Genomic DNA, 20,213 nt, shown 5'->3' on the forward strand with positions numbered 1-20,213 from the left:
CATAAAAATACAGGATGTCAAACTTTGTGGGATACAGGTAAGCAGTGCTTAGAGGCCCATTTAAAACTTTAATGTTTATACTAGAAAAGAAAAAAAAAAGACCTAAAATTAATTATCTAAATTCTCATCTTAACAAGCTGGAAAAAAAAAAAAAGAGCAACATAAACCCAGTATAAATGGAAGAAAGAAAATTATGAAGAGCAAAAATCAGTGAAATAGAAAATAGAGAAAATCACTGAAAGCAAAAGACTAGTCTTTTCCAATAAAATTGATAAACCTCTAGCTAAGGTGATCAAAGCAAATTACCAACCTCAAGATTAAAGGAGGGTTTATCATTATCATTCAGACATTTTAAAAGCTAATAAAGGAACAACTTCATGCTAATAAATGGGGCAACTTAGATGAAATGGACAAATTCCCTGAGACACACAAATTACCAAAACTGACCCAAGAAAATCTGGAGAATTTGAATAGCTCCATATCAATGATGAAAATTAAATTTATAATTAATAACTTTCCCATAAAGGAAACTAGATGTTCAGATGGCTTTTCTAGCAAATTCTCTCAAATATTTATGGCAGAAATAGTACCAGTTCTACACAAAACTTGTTTTGGAAATGTCACAGGAGATAACACTTTCCAGTCAAGCATTACTCTAATATTCAAGCCAGGCAATCATATTATAAAAAAGACAGACCTTACTGACATAGTTGTAAAACGTCCTCATAAGATTTTGCCAAATCAATTTCAATAATGTGTTAAAAAGAATAATACATTATGAGCAAGTGGAGTTTATTTCAGGAATCGAAGGTTGGCTCACATCAATCAATGTGCTTTGTTATTTATTATATCAACAGAACAAAGTAGATAAACTGTATGATCATTTCAGTAAATATAGGAAAAGCTTTTGAAAAAAATTCAATACCCATTGAAGAGAAAAATACTCAGCAAATGAAGAATAAAAGGAATTTGTCAAGCTGCCCAAGGGCAGCTACAAAAATTCAAGCCTAAACTCATACTCAGTGTTTTCTATCTAAAATCGTGAACAAGGCACAGATGCCTGCATTCACCACTCCTATTCACCATTTACTTGAAATCCTAGCTGGTACAATAAGGTAAGAAAAAATAATAAAAGATATGCAGTTTGGAAAAGAAAAACTGAAATTCTTTCTGTTTCAGACAACAAGATTTTTCATGTAGGAAATCCAGAGAGATTTACCAAAAAGCTGCTAGAACTAATATGTGAGTTTAGCCAGATCACAGGCTACAAGGTCAATATGAAAAAATAAATTGTATTCTATACTTGGAAATCAACAATAAGAAAAATGAAATTAAGTAAATGCCATTTAAAAAGCATAAAAGTAGAATAATGAATAAATTTAACAAAATATAGGCAAAACTTAACCAAAACAGCAAACACTATAGAGAGAAATTAAGAGTTAAACAGATAGAAATACATGTTTGTGGATTGCAAAATAACATTAAGAGGGTAGTTCTTTGATTAATAGATTTAGTACATTCTCCATCAAAATGATAAGAGGCTTTTTTGAAGAAATTTATGAGCTGATTCAGAAATTTGCATGGAAAAGCAAAGGAGCTAGAATCACCAGAATGATTTTGGAAAAGGAAGGCCAGGGCGGACTGTTATGACCTGATTGCAAGATTTACCATGACACCACAGTAATCTTGACAGTGTGACATTTGTGTACTGAGAGACCTATAGCCAATGGAACAAACCAGAGGATCCAGACATAGAAGCACACTCTGTCTTCAGCAGAGGGGCCAAAGTAACTCAACAAAGAAAGGATCATCATTTCTATAAATCTGAATAGAAAGAAAACAAACTTCAGCAGTCTTTTACTCCACACATAAAGTGGATCATAGACCTGAATAGATGAGCTAAAACGATAAACTTCTGGAAGAAGACAGAGAGAAAACCATGTGATGTTGGGTTAGCCAAACATTTCTTAGGTAAGACACAAAAAGCATGAACCATTTAAAAAAAAATCACAACAAATAATGATTTCCTTCATCATATTAGAAAATTTTATCCCAAATGACACAGTTAAAAACTAAACAAACAAATGCAGATCAAAGATTGGGGGAAAATATTTGTAAATAATTTATTTGACATTGTATCCAGAATACAGTTACATCTATTTTAACTAATATTAGGAAGGCAACAACCCAATTTTTAAGCTGGCCAAAGATTTAAATAGACATTTCACAAAGGAAAATGTATTAATGGCCAAAAAGCACATAAGAAATGATGAACATCTCTACCCATTGGGGAGCTGGAAGTGTTACTACACAACCATGAGAATGGCTACAGCTTTAAATTCTGAAATATTAAACGCTGGTAAGGATTTAGAACAGCTATAATTCACACATCACTGGTGGAAATATCACTTTGGAAAATGGTGCCAGTGTCTTATAATGATAAACATACACTTATTTACAACCTGGCAATCCCACTGATAACTATTTATCCAAGAAAAATGAAAGTTTACGCCCACGTGAGATTTGTAACCAAATGTTCTTGATAGCGCTAATCATAATAGCCAAAAGCTGAAAATAACCTAAATGTCCATTGACTGGGGAATGGATAGATAAATACTTTGGACCCCTCTACTCAGTGATAAAAAGGAACAAAATACAATACACACGTGACATGGATGAATTTCATCAAGAACATGTTGAGCAAGAGAAGTCAGACATGGGACTTCTGGGAAGATGGCAGAGTAGGAGGACCTTAAGCTAAGCTTGTCTCACAGATACCACGAGATAACACGCGTATCTGCGTAAACAACTCAGAAAATGACCCAAAGACGGTAGAACAGACTCTCCTTAGCTGGACAGAAGAGGCCACATCCAAGAGGGTAGGAAGGGTGGATACTTTGTCGAGAGCCAAATGGAGCTGTGGGACTGACCGTGGGAAGGGAGCAGACCCCACCCTCGGGAGCCCAGGTACGGGGGACCCGGGCGAGGAAGATGAATCCCCATAGCATGTCGTTTTGAAAGCCAGAGATTGTAAAATTGGACTTTAAAAAGATCATCCGTTGTACTCTGCACTGACTCTGAACCCTGCCTTCAGATGATAAGCTGACCCCTTCTCACCGCTTCCATACCCATCACCTTGGTCCAAGCCACTGTCCCATCTCCCTGAACTATCATGGCGGCCTTTGAACTCTCTGCTCCTGCACTTGGGCCCCTGCAACCTACTCTTCATACACGGGCAAAAAGGATGCTTTTAAAAGAGGTTAAATCAGAGCTCACCACTCCGCTCCTCAGAACCGTGCTGCTGAGGTGCCCGACTCACTCAGGAGAAAAGCCCAAAGTAGTGTCACTTACCACAGCTGACAAGGCCCTAACTGGTCAGGCCTATCACTTCCTGCCATTGTCCCTGATCACATACTGGCTTCCCTGCTGGCTCCCACTATGTCCCACTTGCTTCTCTCCAAGTCTTTGTTCTTGCCTTTACCCCTGCTCTGGGCTGCTCGTCCTCCAAGTAAGTACCCACAGCACTTGGAGACCTGATGTTCTAGATCTGGGCCAGAGTGAGTCCTAATGTGGCAAGAAAGCATCTCAGAGATGATGTTGCCGTCTCGAACTGCCCCATGTCTCACCTGTGTCTTGTGACTCTCTATCCTTGGAGGTTTGATACTAGGTAAGATCTCTGATTCTGGCCAATCTGATTTGACAGGTACAAACCTTTGTGTTTTGTCTGTAGTGTTCAACATAATCTGTAATTACCAATTTACTTCTGTCTTAAAACTCGCTTCTGTCATTTAAAAAAACAAAAACTATTGAAAGGCATGGAGTTTACGCTTTGTACGTCAGCACTGAGAACAAAGCTTGACATATTGGGGTTCAAGGACCTGCTCTATCATCTCCTGTGGGCCCAAGCAGTATTCTGGTTATAATTACGTTTCTTACACTGTCTCTTCTTGCTTTTACGAAAACTAGTATCAGAATAGTGGAAAATTCATGCTTGCAAAGCACCGCAGACATAAATGAGAGAAGAGTTTTACAATAGGTCTGATTCATGCGCTCAAAAATCCTGTTTCCAGTAAGTAAAAGTAATTAAAAACTGTTGTGAGCTGGTAATCATTCATTCATCAAATAATTATCAAGCATTTACCATGTGCCAGGTACCAGGCATTCAGAGACCCAAGGAAACTGAAAACAAAATCAAAAACAAAAACAAAAAAAATTCCAATTTGGCTCAAGATAGTTTCAAACACTTCAAAATTGTGAACATCAAAAATTTAAATACATAGGCATTTAAATATTTGGGATTGCGTTCAGTCCTGTTCATTCAGCAGAATGAAGAAACTCACCCACAAATGAATGTCCAGTTGCATTTTCTGGGTCAGGGATTTAATGGTAAATGAATGTTGGTGAGAAGCCTCCATGTGGTCAGTACTGCCTGGTAGCCGGCCAAAACAACGTAATGGTTCTACCGAGTCTTTTCATCTTGGATGAAAAATGTCAGACCACACCAGACATAACCACAAGCCCCAAAGATCCCAAATCACAGTTTCTCGGTATTTTTAATTGGTTAAGTAGTCTCAGAGATTTTGTCTTTGAAACGCCAGAAAGAACTGCCTAATTAGTAGAACAACATCGGTATTACCCACATGCTTTGTCCATCCGTCTGAACTGTAACTGCGTCATCCTGGTTCCCCAGGAGCCCTGAGATGTCACAGCATTCAGAACCCAACTGTGCCAAGCTTCTTAGAAGACTGGGAAGGACAGTGTGGGGGTGATTACGTTCTGATATTGAAGTAGCTGGTGATGCGACGTATTGTTGTCTGTTATTTTTCCTAAGTACCCGGCGTTGGAGAAGGTGGGAGGAGGGGGTAGGTCTGTTCTAATTTGTGCTATCAAAGAACTGTAGACCGATTGGGGTGCCTTGGTGGCTCAGTCGGTTAGGTGGCTTGGTTTAGGTTAGGTGACTCTTGATTTAGGCTCAGGTGGTGATCTCGGGGTCCTGGGATTGAGCTCTGCACTCAGCAGGGAGTCTGCTTGTCCCTCTCCCTCTGCTCCTCCTCTCTCACTCAAATAAATAATATCTTTTAAAAAATAAAGAAAGAAATAAGCACTGTAGATCAAGAGGTACTCTGGAGATTGCTACTAGCCAAGACTTCTGATGCAAATAGGTAAATGGGAGGGGTGTTGAGGAGATTGTGTTATACAAGGAAAATATCTGTAATTAGAAGAAAACCACTAAATGGTGCTAAAGCAGTGATTAGTAGCAGGAAATAAAACCCAGAGAAATCTGTAAAAGTGGCTTTCCCTTTCTTACATAAATACATAGTACTTATGAATAAATATATTTCATAACTTTATGTAAAATAGCCATAACAGGAGACTAATAAAAGTTTTTATTTCAAATTTTTATTATAATAAAGTAATATATATAGGAAATTTTTAGGGAAATAGAGAAAAATCCTTTCCAATAATGCATCATCATAATGTGATCATTGTAATATTTTAGTGTACTTCCTTCCATATTCTTTTCCTGTGCATGTTTTCAACTTGACCATAATCTTATCGTACAGTTAGTTTAGCGGGAAGCTCTTGATTTCTTCCCCCACAAGAGGATAAAATAGGGAATTTAATGGCTTGATTGCCACCGATTCCCCCATAGCTTCAAGGTGTAGAAACTCACATTTGGAGGGGACATTATCAATGGTCTGGTTTCGCCACCTTGATTCTTAGCATCTCCGATGGTGCAGCCAAGAGATGATTCAAACTTTTTGATATTATATTGATAAGAAACCCAAAAAACCTGAAAAAAATCACACATCTTCTTTTTTTTGTAAGAGCCTCTGGAATGTTTGTAGTAAATACATTTTCTAAAGTAGGTGACTTTTTAAATTTCCCATTTGGGGGCACCTGGGTGGCTCCGTCAATTAGGCGTTGGACTCTTGATTTAGGCTCAGGTCATGATCTCAGGGTCCTGAGATCGAGCCCCCTGTCTGGCTCTGCGCTGGGTGTGGAGTCTGCTTAAGATTCTCTCTCCCTTTCCCTCTGCCAGTCCTTGCTTATGCTCTCTCTCTCTCTCTCTCTCTGAAAAATAAATAAATAAGAAAGAAATAAAAAAAATTCTTCATTTGTAAAGGTAATTTTTGGGGGCAAATGCCAATGAACTTTTGTTATTATTTTATTCCATCCAAGATGGAGAAATAGTTTCTAAATTGTCCTGTTTTCATTTTGAAACATGACTTATGCCAAACTTTGAATGTGTTATTTAGAGTCAAACTTGAAATAGCTCATGGATTTTTTTTTTTTTTAACTGCAAACAGGCAAAAAATGTTATGTCTATCTTATTTGGTGACCTGGAACTAGTTGAAATGTAGGTGCTTTATAAACCATCTTAACTACTGATATTATCTGGTGTTTGTGAAGCATGAAATAGTTCAATCTCTTGACTGAGGGTTGTGTCACTGGGGAGAAATGAATTTTCACTGTGTGTTTTATTGCATCTACTCAGTGACTTTGGCGTTAAAATAAATAATGCTTTAATGAGCAAAAGGATGGCCTGATGATTTCCCTGTGAGATTGGAGGTAAAAACCTCTGGGCCGTGGTCCCATCAAAACATCTGACCCAATCACGGACAAGGTGGGCACTTCACCTCCCTGTGCCCGACTTCCTGCAGAAGCCAAAACAGATTAAGAAAATGGACTTTTGCCAAAGTGGACTGAGAAACAGTACTTGCCTCAGGCTTTGAGTCTTAGATAAATGTCGATATTTTGAGAAATCCCACTAAGCCTTCTTCATGCCAGGAAGCGGGGGGGAGGGGCAAGAGACTGGGGCGTCTGCTGCTGAGGCTACTTGCCAATTTTTACCTCCTTTGCAGCACCTTATCTCTCCTGGTGGCTGAAGCAAGCAAGACCATAACTTACTTTGCCTTGCTTCTGTTGGCGGTAACCAGATCTGGTTTGGTTTCAGGTCTGGCTTGGTTTTGTCTTCTGAAGAGGAGGGATGTGTTTGGTGGCTGGTTGGTACGACCCCCCCACCCCCATCAGTCAGTCCAAAGAGGCACCAAGGGAGACAGCAGAGGGGGAGGGCATGCCCTGTCCTCTAGGCCGGGGGCGGAGCCAGGCACAAGGTGTTAGATCTGTCCGGAAAGGGAGTACGTTCTCCCCACGCGGGATGTGGCATTTGCAGACAGATATCAGGACCAGACTTCTGTATGAGCAAGTTAGGGCCACCGGGTGAGTCAAGGAGGTTGTGTTGGAGATTTCAGCCCCAGAGATTGATTCTCTTAGGAGGAGGTGTGATAGAGATAGAGAACCAGACGTGTGTGCGCTGTTGCTGGCAAGCATCATAATCGTAGCAAGAGACTCACGGTTCACGGGACCCCGTGTCCCGTCACACGTGAACTTCACAGCAGCTGTGGCGCATAGACCTGCTGCTCTCCCTGATACAGAGGAGGATGCGAGGGGGGCAGGTTAGTTAAACCGTTGTCTCACATGGTGACTGTATTGTGGTATTTTTCCATGAGAAAGGCAACGCCTATTTTTTTTTTTTTTAAACTCCCCAGTACAGAAGAGAAGTAGGTTTTCCTAAGGCTTTGCTCAGAGTGGAGAAATGGCCACGAATTCCCAGTCTTTTCCAACATGTCCGCTATTACCTGGGGGGTCTTTCTTGAGTTCATTTCATTATTAATCGGTTAATTAAGTTTTCTCTCAGAGAAAGCAGGTCTGAGCTGCATCCTTTCCTTGTATCAACTCTTGTAAAATCAGTTCTGAATTTCCAGTATCTTTGTTAATCTCCAGTCGGTGAGTGTAGAGACATAAGCTTGATAGCGATTCAAAGTCTTTGGGTTACAGTGAGTCATGCATGCTTAAAACATATATGTATGCATATATATGTACATATATGCATGTGTATGCCTCTGTGTGTATGCGTGTGTGTATGTATACCTGTGTGTGTTTGGTTGGGCTGCTATAACGGAGTGCCACTAACAGTAGCTTGAACAATAGGAATTTATGAACTGACATTTCTGGAGGTTAGAAGTACAAAGTCAAGGCACGGGCAGGGTTGGTTCCTTCTGGTGTCTGTGAGGGAAGGATCTGTTCCAGGCCTTTCTCCATGACTTGTAGACAGTTGTCTTCATGCTCACATGGCTTTCTACCTGTGTGTACGTCTGTGTTCAAACTCCCTTTTTATAAGGACGCCAGTCATATTGGATTTGGGCCCATCCTACTGTCCTCATTTTAACTTGATCACGTCTGTAAATTCCCTCTCTTCAAATAAATTACATTCTGAGGTACTGGGGGTTGGGACATCAATATATGAATTTGGGGAGGATGCAATCAACCCATAACTCACTCTCTCTCCCTATATCTATGTATATATTCCCCTTCTACACATACACACACATAAACACACGTGAATATTGTTCGATATATGCTATATTTCTATTAAATCTTAATGACATTTTAATATGTGGGTCTAATAATCATAGAGCCATTGTTGCATAACATTTCTGGAAAGTAGTGTTTTTGTCTAGTCTTACTATGGCCTCATAAAGTTGACTAATTTGTCTGCAGCAGAAATAATAGAATCACATCTTATTCTTCCCTGTCTCCAGTCTTGTTTCCAGATGCTCAGAATGTTGTCTCCTTGTGATGATAGAGGAATTACCATATTTTTAAAATGACTTTTTAAAAAAAGATTTTATTTGTTTGTCAAAGAGAGAAGAGAGCACAAGCAGGGGGAGCAGCAGGCAGAGGGAGAGCCCGACACAGGACTCGATCCCAGGACTCTGAGATCGTGACCCGAACCAAAGGCAGATGCTTAACCATGTGTCCCTAAAAATGACTTTTAGAAAAACAAATGGAATCCAAATAGAGTGTGGAGTTTAGTAGATTCTAATGTATTTATATCACTTCATTAATTGTGACAACAAACAATAAAGTTGTTCCATAGTGTTCTAAGGGTTAACAACAGAGAAAACTGGGTAGGCGGTATGATGGGAACTCTGCACTGTCTTTGCAACTTTTCTTTTCTTTTCTTTTTTACAACTTTTCTAAATCTAAATCTGAATCTAAAACTATTCTAAAATACAATGGTTATTTTTTAAAAAGATTTTATTTATTTATTTGACAGACAGAGATCACAAGTAGGCAGAGAGGTAGGCAGAGAGAGGGGAGGAAGCAGGCTCCTGGCCAAGCAGGGAGCCCGATGCAGGGCTTGATCCCAGGACCTGGGATGATGACCTGAGCCGAAGGCAGAGGCTTTAACCCACTGAGCCACCCAGGCACCCCTAAAGAAATTTTTTTTTAAGATTTTATTTATGAGAGAGAGAGAAAGCACAAGTCAGGCAGGGAGTTAGAGGGAGAGGTAGAAGCAGACTCCCCACTGAGCAGGACGCCCCACTCCATTGGATCCCAGGACTCTGGGATCATGAGCTGAATGAAAGCAGATGCTTAACCAACTGAGCCACCCAGGTCCCCCAAAAGGTTAAATACTAAAAAGCCTTTTATGATATAAAATATCTTTACATATATTAAACAGGTTACTAACACGGTAGTAAGAATGGTCATATAGTTTTATTGTTTTTATGCCATTGTATGTCTTTTCATACAGAGGAAGGGATTAGATGTGGCCTCTAGAGGACAGTGTTGGGTCATAGAAAGATTTTCACGATCTGCCTGAGATGAAGATGGATTTACTTATTTTTCTTCTTCCTTTGTAACCACAAGCCTTCTGTTGATTCATTATTCCTCTTTGACTTTCAAAAAAAGTCAGAGAGCATGTATGCCTCCTCAGCTATCCTGATCAGCTGGAGATCTGCTTTCACTTGCTGTTTTTGTGCCGTTCGGGCTCTTCACAAATAGACGGGGCCAGAATGCTTGCCATTTTCACCCCTGCGTTCAGAGCACTGGGGGCTCGTGGAAGTCCTGTGGGAGCCCAAGGATCACTACGGGGCACACACGACGTGCGGCAAATTTTCGCATGGTGGAGAGAGTGCTAGAAAGGTGACTTCCCTTTGGAAACACTACAGACCGTTTGTAGATGGATGAAGATGCTCATAAAACACTGGGGGGGGGTTGATTTCTCAAGGTCAAGACGGTTTGCTCTGCATTGATTTGTTGGGGGTGGAGGTGGGGGTGGGGGTAGAGAAGGAAACAAACCGTTCGTCTAGCTTCCGAAACCCATTTCTGGAGTCATCAGCGTAGAAACTCCCCATTTTAGTTTAAAAGTTATCCCTCAACGATGAAATCTGTTACACTGAAAAGAAATTAAATAAAAATAAAAATAAAAATTATCCCTCCAAAGGTCATCTCATGGGATTGACATTTTATTTTTAAGAGGCTCCAGGGGTAGGTAGGTTACAGAGTGTGACTCAAGCACATCAGGGCCGGATGAACATTAATTTGCAAAACCTTGCCTTGTACATAGAGGCAGCTGAAACAATTGTTCGAGGATTGATGGGCTCAGAGATTGTGGAGGACCATTCTGTCATTCGATGGATGACAATTTCTCTCCATAGTGGAGTCTGAGGGCTCCCCTTATGCTAGGTGAGAACATCCAATATAAACACTGAAAAAGAGTCATTTGGACAACAGCATGTTCCACTTAGCGGCAACTTACAGATTTCTTATTTTTTTCTCAAAGAATAAATCTTCTAAAAGGTCCACTGTTGAATTGGGATAGATGAGCCTTTTAATAGAAACTTTGAAAGAGAGTGGAAATTTACGGCTCCTTGTAAATAGCCTGACATGAACGTTCAGATCAATAGTGTTTTATTCAGCCACACCATCGAAGCTGAACCCATGGGCAGGAGTCTCTCCTCCTCATCTAATAGTGCTCAGTAGCAAAGTTTCTTTCTCAGGTCTAGTGTTCTCTTATTTAGTGGTAGTATAACAAAGTTCCCTTAACTGTGTAGGCATTTAGTAATTATCACAGTGATTTGGTAGGTATTTTGGTCCTTGAGATATGATTGGTTCTCTAACCTCGTCCCCCCCGCCCTTTTAAAAGATTTTATTTATTTATTTGAGAGAGAGACAGTGAGAGAGAGCATGAGAGGGGAGAAGGTCAGAGGGAGAAGCAGACTCCCCGTGGAGCTGGGAGGCCGATGTGGGACTCGATCCCGGGACTCTGGGATCATGACCTGAGCCGAAGGCAACCGACCAACCAAACAGGCCACCCAGGTGCCCTCGAACCAGGTCCCTTATCCCATGTTCCTTATCACAGGAGCACGTCACTCCATCCCATTTCTGCAAGTCAGAATCCTTGATCGCTCTCTTCTTTCTCATTCTTGCCCAGAATAGATGCAGCACCAGGTTCTATTGCCTTTTCTTTTTTAAGGTTTATAATTTTTTTTGAGAGAGAGAGAGAGACAGTATGCGCACATGACCAGGTGGAGGGGCAGGGGAAAGGGAGAGAGAGAGAAAATCTCCGACAGACTCCCCATTGAGCGTGGAGCCCCACACTCCCCCACAATCTCATGATGCTGAGATATGGCCTGAGCCGAAGCCAGGAGTCAGACGCTTAACTCTAAGCCACCTAGGCACCCTTGGGTCCGATTGCTTTTACTTCTTAAATATTTTTGAAACCGTCCACTTCTCCCTCATGGCCACTGCTCTAATCCAAGCTCCCTCACAGCTGCCGAGCCCACTGCAGAAGCCACCTCGCCCACAACAGTGTGATCTTTAACACGCACACCTACCAGACCTTCAGGGATCTCCTGATGTTCTTAGGATAACAGCCAAAGTCACTTTCATGGACCATAAGACGCTGCAAGGTCTGGTGTCTTTCTCTCCTTCCAGCCTCATCTGGAAACAGTCTCCTCCTGGCTCGCTGTGCACACCCTCCCCCCAGCCTCCTGGCCTCCAAGGGCACTCAGGTTCCTCTACCTGGGTTCTTGTCCCTACTGGCTTCTACACACATTTTGTAAATCAGCTCCAGTGTTATTTCCTCATGAGTGCCTGTCCTGATCTGGCCTAGAACTTTCCTTTGCTCTACACTCTGATAGACCCATGTGCTGTCACTTCACTGTGTTTATATTTAGACACTCAGCTCTGTTGTATTTTGGTTTATCTGTGTCTCTACTACCAAATAAAAACTGTGAGCAGAGACGATGCCCCAAAATGATCATTATCAAATCCCTAGCACTTGGCTTAGGGAAAAGGCGTTGCTCAATACACTTGAAGTAATCAGTGGCTATTTTTTACTGAGTGTTTAGGTAGAGGAAGAAGAACCCACCGGATACATTCGATATGAGAAATTTCTTCCAGTGATGACCGAAGTACTGCTGGAAAGAAGGTAAGAAATTACATGTAATTGTTAAGGTGAAGCAGTGATTAGAATTATGTTAATTTCAAAACACTTGGCTTTTTCACTCTGTGTATTATACTCAGCCAAATATTTATCCTGGGATCGCTTCCCTCTGACTTTTCGCTATACTTCTGAACTGCCAGGTGAAGTGTGCTTAGAAATATCAACCACGGGGGTGTCTGGGTGGCTCAGTGGGTTAAAGCCTCAGCCTTCGGCTCAGGTCACCTGGGATTGAGCCGCGCATCGGGCTCTCTGCTCAGCTGGGAGCCTGCTTCCTCCTCTCTGCCTGCCTCTCTCTCTCTCTCTCAAATAAATAGATAAAAATCTTAAAAAAAGAGAAATATCAAACATGTTTGTATTAATCTCATAAGTAAAGTATGATCACAGAGCAAAAAGGCCACACAAGGCACAAATCAACAACGTATTTATTATCTTCTATTGTGAGCTTTCAGTGAGAATTCACCCTAATTCTTTTTCTAAGAAACGTGCAGTGTTAGTTTACCACAGTTGGTTTATTGTAGAAACTTCATTTCCAAATATTTTCATAGTGATGAGAAAGGCTAACAGATACCTTCATGTAGGCCAGTGAATCTGAACTCAGTATCTTCTGTGGGTGGAGTGCTTTCAACTTCCAGAAATTTCTTTAACTTCTAGAAATCCGAACATGTTTCAATGAGGGAAGTATTATTATCCTTGTGTATCAGTAGGCTTTATTTCATTTTATGTGATCATTTATTGTGTAGAGACTGAGCTAAACACTGTGGTGTTTCTCCTTTTACCGCATGATTAGATACAGACCAATTCCAGAAGATACCCTTCTTCGAGCATTTGAGGTGTGTAAGCTCCAGATTTTACATATATTTATATGAAAAATTCATCCTGTAGAACATATTCACCAAGCAAAAAATAGAATATCTACCCTTCTTTTCTCTTAGGTGTTAGATTCATCTAAACGTGGATTTCTGACTAGGGAAGAACTGATCAAGTATATGACTGAAGAAGGTACGAGGCATTTATTATGCATTTTATAACTGTGACTTATTTAAGTGATTAATAATTTAACAACAATTATGGAAAAATTCTAGGAACACCTTTAAATCAATCATTCAGGTTCAAAGAGTTATTTACGGTTCCTATTATTTTGGTATTGGAGTGGTTTCTGTTTTGTGGGGTAAGTGGACAAAGGGTAGGTTAAAGAAAGATTGATTTTTGCCTTATAGGATTTTACAACATATAAAGATTCTGCTGTAAATTGAAGTCACTCCATTCAGTTAGAGCATTTTTCAGAATAAAAGCTATGCCACTTGGAAAACATGAGCTGTCAATCAGTAGAAATCAATGCCTGTTACTGGATTGAAGATTTGAATTGGATTATATAAAAATTCCTTTTTGAAGAGCTTTTCAGTTGATGAACTTACAGATAATACAGCCTCCATTGAATGGAATCCACACAAAAACTTACAGCTTTTTCTGCTGGTGGAACTCTGTATTTGCTTTGACCTTGACCTATAGATGCACACACCTAGCCGTTGTATTGGCTCAGCTCTCTGGGCCGCCATGTTTCCTGGAGGCACTCGCTCTCCGCTTCGGCTGATGGGTTTGTTTTCCCTGAATGTCAGTGGCCTACTGGGCGTTCTCTTGAAACCGTGCCCCTCTCGGTCACCTCCCCAATCTCCATCTTCTGTTCAGTTCACTGGTTTCCAGATCGAGCCCAGTGTGATTCAGAGTCGCGATTGCTTGAGGCGGAATCAAAAGTGCAGCTAATTGTGAGGAGGGGAGACAAACACTGCGTCCGCCTGCGTCGCTGTTGACCATGTTGGCCTCACCCAGCGCGACATGGGGCTGTGGACAACGAGGGCGAGAGTGACATGGTCGTCACAGCCGCCGCCAGGCTCTGGGACACTGTAACACATGTTTTAGCGGTTCACTTTGATGGGAAGAGAATGGCTTTCAAAGCATCAGCCTCTTAATCCTACAGATTAGTTAAGGGGAGTGAATCCTGGATTATATGAGGCAATGTGAATTTAGTCCAAATGGCCAGAAAGAGTTCATTGTCATTAATAGGGTGACCTGCTGTGTGGAGGTGGGGGGCACTAAGGGCAGTGGGAGGGACTCAAAGCTCCATTTCTCCAGGATATTAGACTGGGGGAAACAAAGGTGACGTGAGACAATTCACAGCATAAGACAGTGGATTCTCGGGATGGTAGGCTTCATGTGGGTGAGTTACTGCAGCAGGGCTGAAGTCTTACACGTCCCAGCGCCCGTCTAGTCTGTCTCAGCAAGTCTGTGTTGAATGAATGAATGAATGAATGTGCAGATGAACGAAGAATGTGTGAAGGGGTCGATGGAGAGAGACGCCCTTGATCGCACGGTGTGAACAGTAGCGGGGAGCCGGGGGGAGTATGATACTGTGATATCCTGGAGTCTGCGAGGGGAGAGGACCCAGAGGTCTCGCTGGCAGCCAGCAAGAGAGAAATCTGGGGACGTGTGTGGACTGGCCCATTGAAGCCTGGGCCCGGGGGGCTGGAAGTCTCCATGTGGGCACCGCAGACACCTTGTAGGGTGCTGGGCCCATGGGCCTCACGGTGCAGGAGGGGGTGTTGGACAGAAAGAAGTGATAGCCACAGCAGGACCGTGTGCAGCAGGACCCGTGGGTCTCGGTGAGTCACGGAGTGCAGGGGACAGAGGTGGGCACCGGAGCGGGAGTGACGGGTCTTTGACCTTGGTGATGGGATCGAGGTGATGCTGCTGACTGACGTAGAGAAATCAGGAGTGGGCTGCCATGGATACAGCGTGGCTGTTCACCATGTCCACACGTTCTTAGGTTGGGATGATGCCTTCTGAATGCCCAGGATGTCACGTGACGATTGTGGCAAACCACATGGACTCAGATTCCTACAAGTTGTCCAGGCGTGTGTATGGTGTCAGACAGTATTTAGGAACAGGGAAGGTCTCAAAAAAAAATTTTTTTTTTAAACAAACCCACATTGCCACCCACGTGCCATGCGGCGTTCTAAATGATCTTTCAATAATAACGTTTCTCGTGCTCACAACGACCACATTCAGTAGGCACTGTTATTATCACTTCATTTTATAGACAAGAGAACTGAGGCTCAGAGAGTCGAAGTGACTCGCCCAGCTTTTGAACCCAGGCAGTCTGCCTCCCGGGACTGTGCTCTTAATCATTAAGCTAGTCTCCTTCCAACCTTAATCAAATACTGCATATCTCCTTCCTTGCCCAAGGAAGCGGCGTGGCTGCCTTCTGGATTTTACTGTGAGCAAGACCTTGTTCTGAGCAGTCGAGTGTGGTCCTGGAGTTCATGGACCTTGAGCTGGACGGCGGCATCCAGATCCAGCTCTGCCTCTCACTGGCAGGGGGGCAAGCAGCCTCACATCTGTGTGCTGGTGTCCTCTACTCCTTCTTCTTTTTCTTTTTAAGATTTATTTATTTATTTGAGAGAGAGAGCAGCGGCGGGGGCAGGGGAGCAGGGGGAGGGGAGAAGCAGACTCTCCACTGAGCAGGGAGACCGATGCGGGTCTTCTGTGGGACTCGATCTCATGACCCCGAGATCTTGACCTGAGCTGAAATCAGGAGTCAGATGCTTAACAGACTGAGCCTCCCAGGTGCCCCTGGTGTCCTCTTCTGTAAGTCGGGTAGCAGTTCTTACTTCTAATGAGGTGGCTGGGCTGTTAACTTAGTGAACATATCTGAAGCACACACAGGTCAGTATCTGGAACACAGCCGTTCTCGAGAAATGCTTGTTACTAACATACTTTTAAGGATTTCCATGGTGCCCATCAGAATTCACTGGCAGTGGATTTAGCTGGGTATAAGAGAGATTCAGAATCATCTCCATAGGCTCTGTAGGTATTCTTTTCTTAGGATGTAAGGACGGTTTCAAGGACTCGACACACCCCCCTTGTTTGATCATCTATCATCGTTGTCATCACGATCCCATGTGAATAATTCCTGTGGTACGAGCTGACTTCCAGCCTAGAAAGGATTGTTCATGGGGCAGGTGGCAAGCTCAGAAGGTGAGCGATCCACAGACCTTGGTAACTCACCTGCTCAGAGAAGACTCTTTGGGGGGAAAGTGGCAATTTGGATGTTTCTGTATTTTTACTTAATATCAGGACAAAATTCTTTTTTATGTACTTGGTGACATTTCCAACGTTCTTCCGGAGTTTGCTTCTCATCTTGGTGAAACCGATGTCCGAGATGATCCTCAGCTGCTCTCTGAATCCAGCGAAAGCCACAGATTTTCTGTGCCGCTTCTGGTTCCTTTGGCCAAAGCTGTGACAAAGAGGGCCCTCTAGACAGGGCGGAAAAATGGCATCTGTCCCTGGGCTCAGCTGGTGTCATGAAGCGGCCCGACCTGGTTAGGGGATATTCGGAGATACGGTGGTTGCTGTTCGAGCCTCTGCCCTTCAGCAATTTTGCATCGAGACCGGGTGGTCCCATCCTCACACCCTTGCGAACATAATGATAAGACGCTCTAGAAAACTGGGACTTCAGGTGAATCCTTAGGCAATCCCAATAGCCTTAATTTAAAGAAGCAGCCTTGTTCAGGATGTCTTAGTGTTCTCCTGCTGGGTTGGCTCAACTGATCGATTTCATAGGTTGCTTGAGCTATGACATCCACAAGGTAAACAAGTCCCAAATCTGCCAGGGGCACAGCAGCCCACTCTTGGGATCTCCGGACTGGGTTGACACGCTGACCGCAGGGCCCGGGGAGGGGAGCCAGCAGCCCAGTGGGGACCTGGGCAGCTCCAGGGCAATGAAGTTGGCTGAGAGAAGGAGAAAGAAAATGATCAGAAGATTGTCAGTGATGGAAACTCTCTTCTTGTCCTTCCCAGGTGAGCCTTTTTCTCAGGAAGAAATGGAAGAAATGCTGTCTGCTGCCGTTGACCCAGAATCGAATTCCATTCATTACAAGGACTACATAGCCATGATGGTGGTGGACGAGAGCTAGGCACCCTGGAGACTCATCGAAGGATGGCTGTAGAGGTGGCCTGTCCTCGTTAATTTCACATCTTATAATTAATGCCCAGTGACGACTACTTTGCAATACTTTAGATTGTAAAGATGAACACAAACTTACTTGGTATGTCTAGCCTTATGGAATGACCAATGGCTAATTATTTTAAAGCTTATTCTTAAAAACATTTTAACATTATCTGTGGATTGTTGTGGATTGTCTACAATAAAACCCCAGTGACCTTCAAATCCATTATGCTGACAAAATGAACAATGACCAGAATGACCCCAGGTTGGGCATAGAAGGGTCTTGGGAGGGGGCAGAGTGAGCACAAAGTGAGGGCCAGTATCAACGTGCTGAAACAAGCCACAAACAACGAACCTTCAGCATCGGATGGGAGGGGGTTGTTGAAAAGAATATTCATAGTTAACCCCTTAAGAGTGTCGTCTACAAATCTCGTCTGAAATGTCAGTGACGTAGTGTGGCAGTGTAAGTGTGCTGATGCGGTGTGTTGCCATCTGCGGAGCAGGTAACGGGGTTGAGGTCCTGGACTCTAGACACAAGAAGACTGAATGGAAATTGACAACGTAAGGGAGTGGCCGTCCTCGTCCAGTCTTTCACATTCTTAGCTATTCTCATCGAATTTAAATTGAAAAATAAACAACAAAAAAAAGAATTCTTAGCTGCCTTGAGAATATCATTCTGAGTACTGAGTAAGAACATTGAGAAATTGTGTGGTCCGCATGAGGGACAGCTGTGGGAGAAGCAGAATGAAGTCTGAGCACAAGGAATCCCAACGGAGAAAGACCCGGGGACTCAAAGGCAGAGGGGAAATAAGGTGAAGGAAAATGAATAATCTCCCATAGCCTGTGTATTCTGTCGTGCGTACACGGCGATCCCTGTTTGAAGGTGCTTCCCCCCCCCCCCCCCCAGCATTTGATGTTGCTTATGATGCTTCCTTCTAGGCGTGCAGGACGGGGGCTGCTACTGGAGAGGTAATTTGTCACTGTTGGTTCCTTGGTTCCTGAAACGCTTCCTGAGTATTATCAGGTCCTGTGTTAGGAACTGGCGCTGCGAGAGGGCTCTAACTCACTGAGGCCACAGTTCAGCGAGGGAGATCTGCAAGTCAGTCAGCAACCCCATTTCAGGCTAGGGCACATTCAGGGTGCTGTGGAAGTGCAAGAGAGGGGCAGCTCACTCGGCCTGGGGGGTGAGTTTCTGGCGAGAAAATGGTCTGTTGAGCAGAAGGGACCTCCCAGATCAGGCAACACTGACAGAGGCGAGTAGTTCACTAAGCTGGTGATGGGACCCAGGGGGTTTCCACAGGGGAGCAGCAAGTACAGACACCCCGGGGGTGTCATGAAACAGGGAGCACTCTGGGAATGGGAGGTAATGTAGATGTGGGGAACACAGTGAGAGATGAAACTGGGGTGGTAGACAGGAGCTGTACCATTGAGGATATCGGGTTGGTCATACAGTTGGGTTTTCTTGTTGGAATCTGGACTTTTCCTAAAGATCACAGAGAAAGATCCTTTGTAAATCATGTGGAAAATGATCTCGAAGCGTCGAGACCAGAAGCAGGGCGACCAGGTGGTAAGGGAGCTGGTTGGTGGAAGGGGGTAGGTTGGGAAGAGTCCAGCAGGTGGCCAGGGGGTGGACGATAGAGCCATTTATTTAGCGAAGAAATCAAGAAGCAGGTCAGGGTCGGTGGGCAAAATGGGGAGTTTGGTGGTGGACATCCTGGGATCAGGGAGCCAGTGAGGTACCCAGGGGAGACAGCTGATCAGTTGGAGCAGTAGGAGGAAGATCTGGCAAGAGAGATGGATTTTGGAGGTTCCAACATGTAAGTAGTAGTTAAGGGGAAATGGTCAACAGGCCAGGGGGGACATCAGCATTTAAGGACCGGCAGGGGAGGAGGAGCCCACGTGGGGCAAGGAGGAGATGATCCCAAGGAGAAGACAGGGGCCGTAGAGAGGGCGGGTGAGTTGAAGACGGAAAATGTCCACCAGTTGGGGCGACCGAGCTCACTGGTGGCTTCTGAGGAGCCAGTTTGGTGAGTGAGGGCCAGAAAGCTGCGGGACCATGCTGGAGAGAGCTGGCAAGGCGGAGGGGCTATTTGCAGGAGAGTGGACACCCGCGGGTGTTTGTGCTCTTCCTGGAGGAAGCAGGAGGGGCCGGATTGTAGAGCAAGGAAAGGGTTACCTTGGGACGGCTTGGAGCGCTGAACCAGCTTGGACAGCTCCTTCCCAACGGCCTCTCTCATGTTTGCACGAGGAAGAAGGTGGTGGGTTCCAGAGCAGGAGAGGAGCAAACCGTGTAAGGATTTTCAGGGACTCCCGGAGGATTGTGTCCAATAACCCAGGCTCAGGAGCAAACACGGCGGGTTGCTGTGTCGGCTCAGGGTTCGGGTTTTGTCAGCTGGGATGGAAGGAACCGAAGGTCAAGGCACTTGGGTCCAGCAGCACGTGGGGGTAGTGATGGCCTTTGGAGCCCGTGTGCTAGGGTCAGAGGCAGAAAGGAGAGCTACCAGACTGAAGGACAGGGGTCTGGGGACCTCCACTACAGTGACCAGTGTAGCGGGAAGGGAGGCAGTGACGGGCTCCCTTGCCATTCCCGAGTAATATCCCAGGCTGCTGGAAGTTTGACTTCACTCTGTCCTTAGGGTCATTCCATTTACAAATAGCAAACATGGATGCGGGCAAGGAATCATCACTTACGGGAGGTATAGCGATGGGACCCAAGAGGAAACCCAAGTGCAGGTTTGACTTAGCCACGTGTGCGAGAGTCACTTCCCAGATGGGGGTCTGAGCCCCATGCCTTTAGGTGAGGGCAGAGCAGCATGGGGAGGGGACGTGGTGACCCCTCAGAACACTCGACCCCTCGGGGACACACTGCAGCCACTGAGGATGGTGGCAGGGACGTGACAGGTCCTTGAA

At 44.0% G+C, this 20,213-nt stretch overlaps 1 protein-coding gene across 5 annotated transcripts in view; it reads left to right on the plus strand.

Annotated features, from left to right (window-relative positions):
• The window catches only part of EFCAB2 (EF-hand calcium binding domain 2), a 105,871-nt gene extending 88,396 nt beyond the window's left edge, over positions 1-17,475 (plus strand). For all 5 annotated transcript variants that reach the window (XM_044267068.1, XM_044267066.1, XM_044267067.1 and 2 more), the window contains 4 exons: positions 12,207-12,286; positions 13,089-13,131; positions 13,234-13,300; positions 17,156-17,475. In XM_044267068.1, the coding sequence (XP_044123003.1) occupies positions 12,207-12,286; positions 13,089-13,131; positions 13,234-13,300; positions 17,156-17,271 (306 nt within the window). In that variant the 3' untranslated portion in view covers positions 17,272-17,475. The remainder of the gene's footprint in view (positions 1-12,206; positions 12,287-13,088; positions 13,132-13,233; positions 13,301-17,155) is intronic.
• Positions 17,476-20,213: the final 2,738 nt, after the last annotated feature.

The sequence above is a fragment of the Neovison vison genome, chromosome 10, assembly GCF_020171115.1.
Source record: "Neovison vison isolate M4711 chromosome 10, ASM_NN_V1, whole genome shotgun sequence".
Classification (NCBI taxonomy): Eukaryota; Metazoa; Chordata; class Mammalia; order Carnivora; family Mustelidae; genus Neogale; species Neogale vison.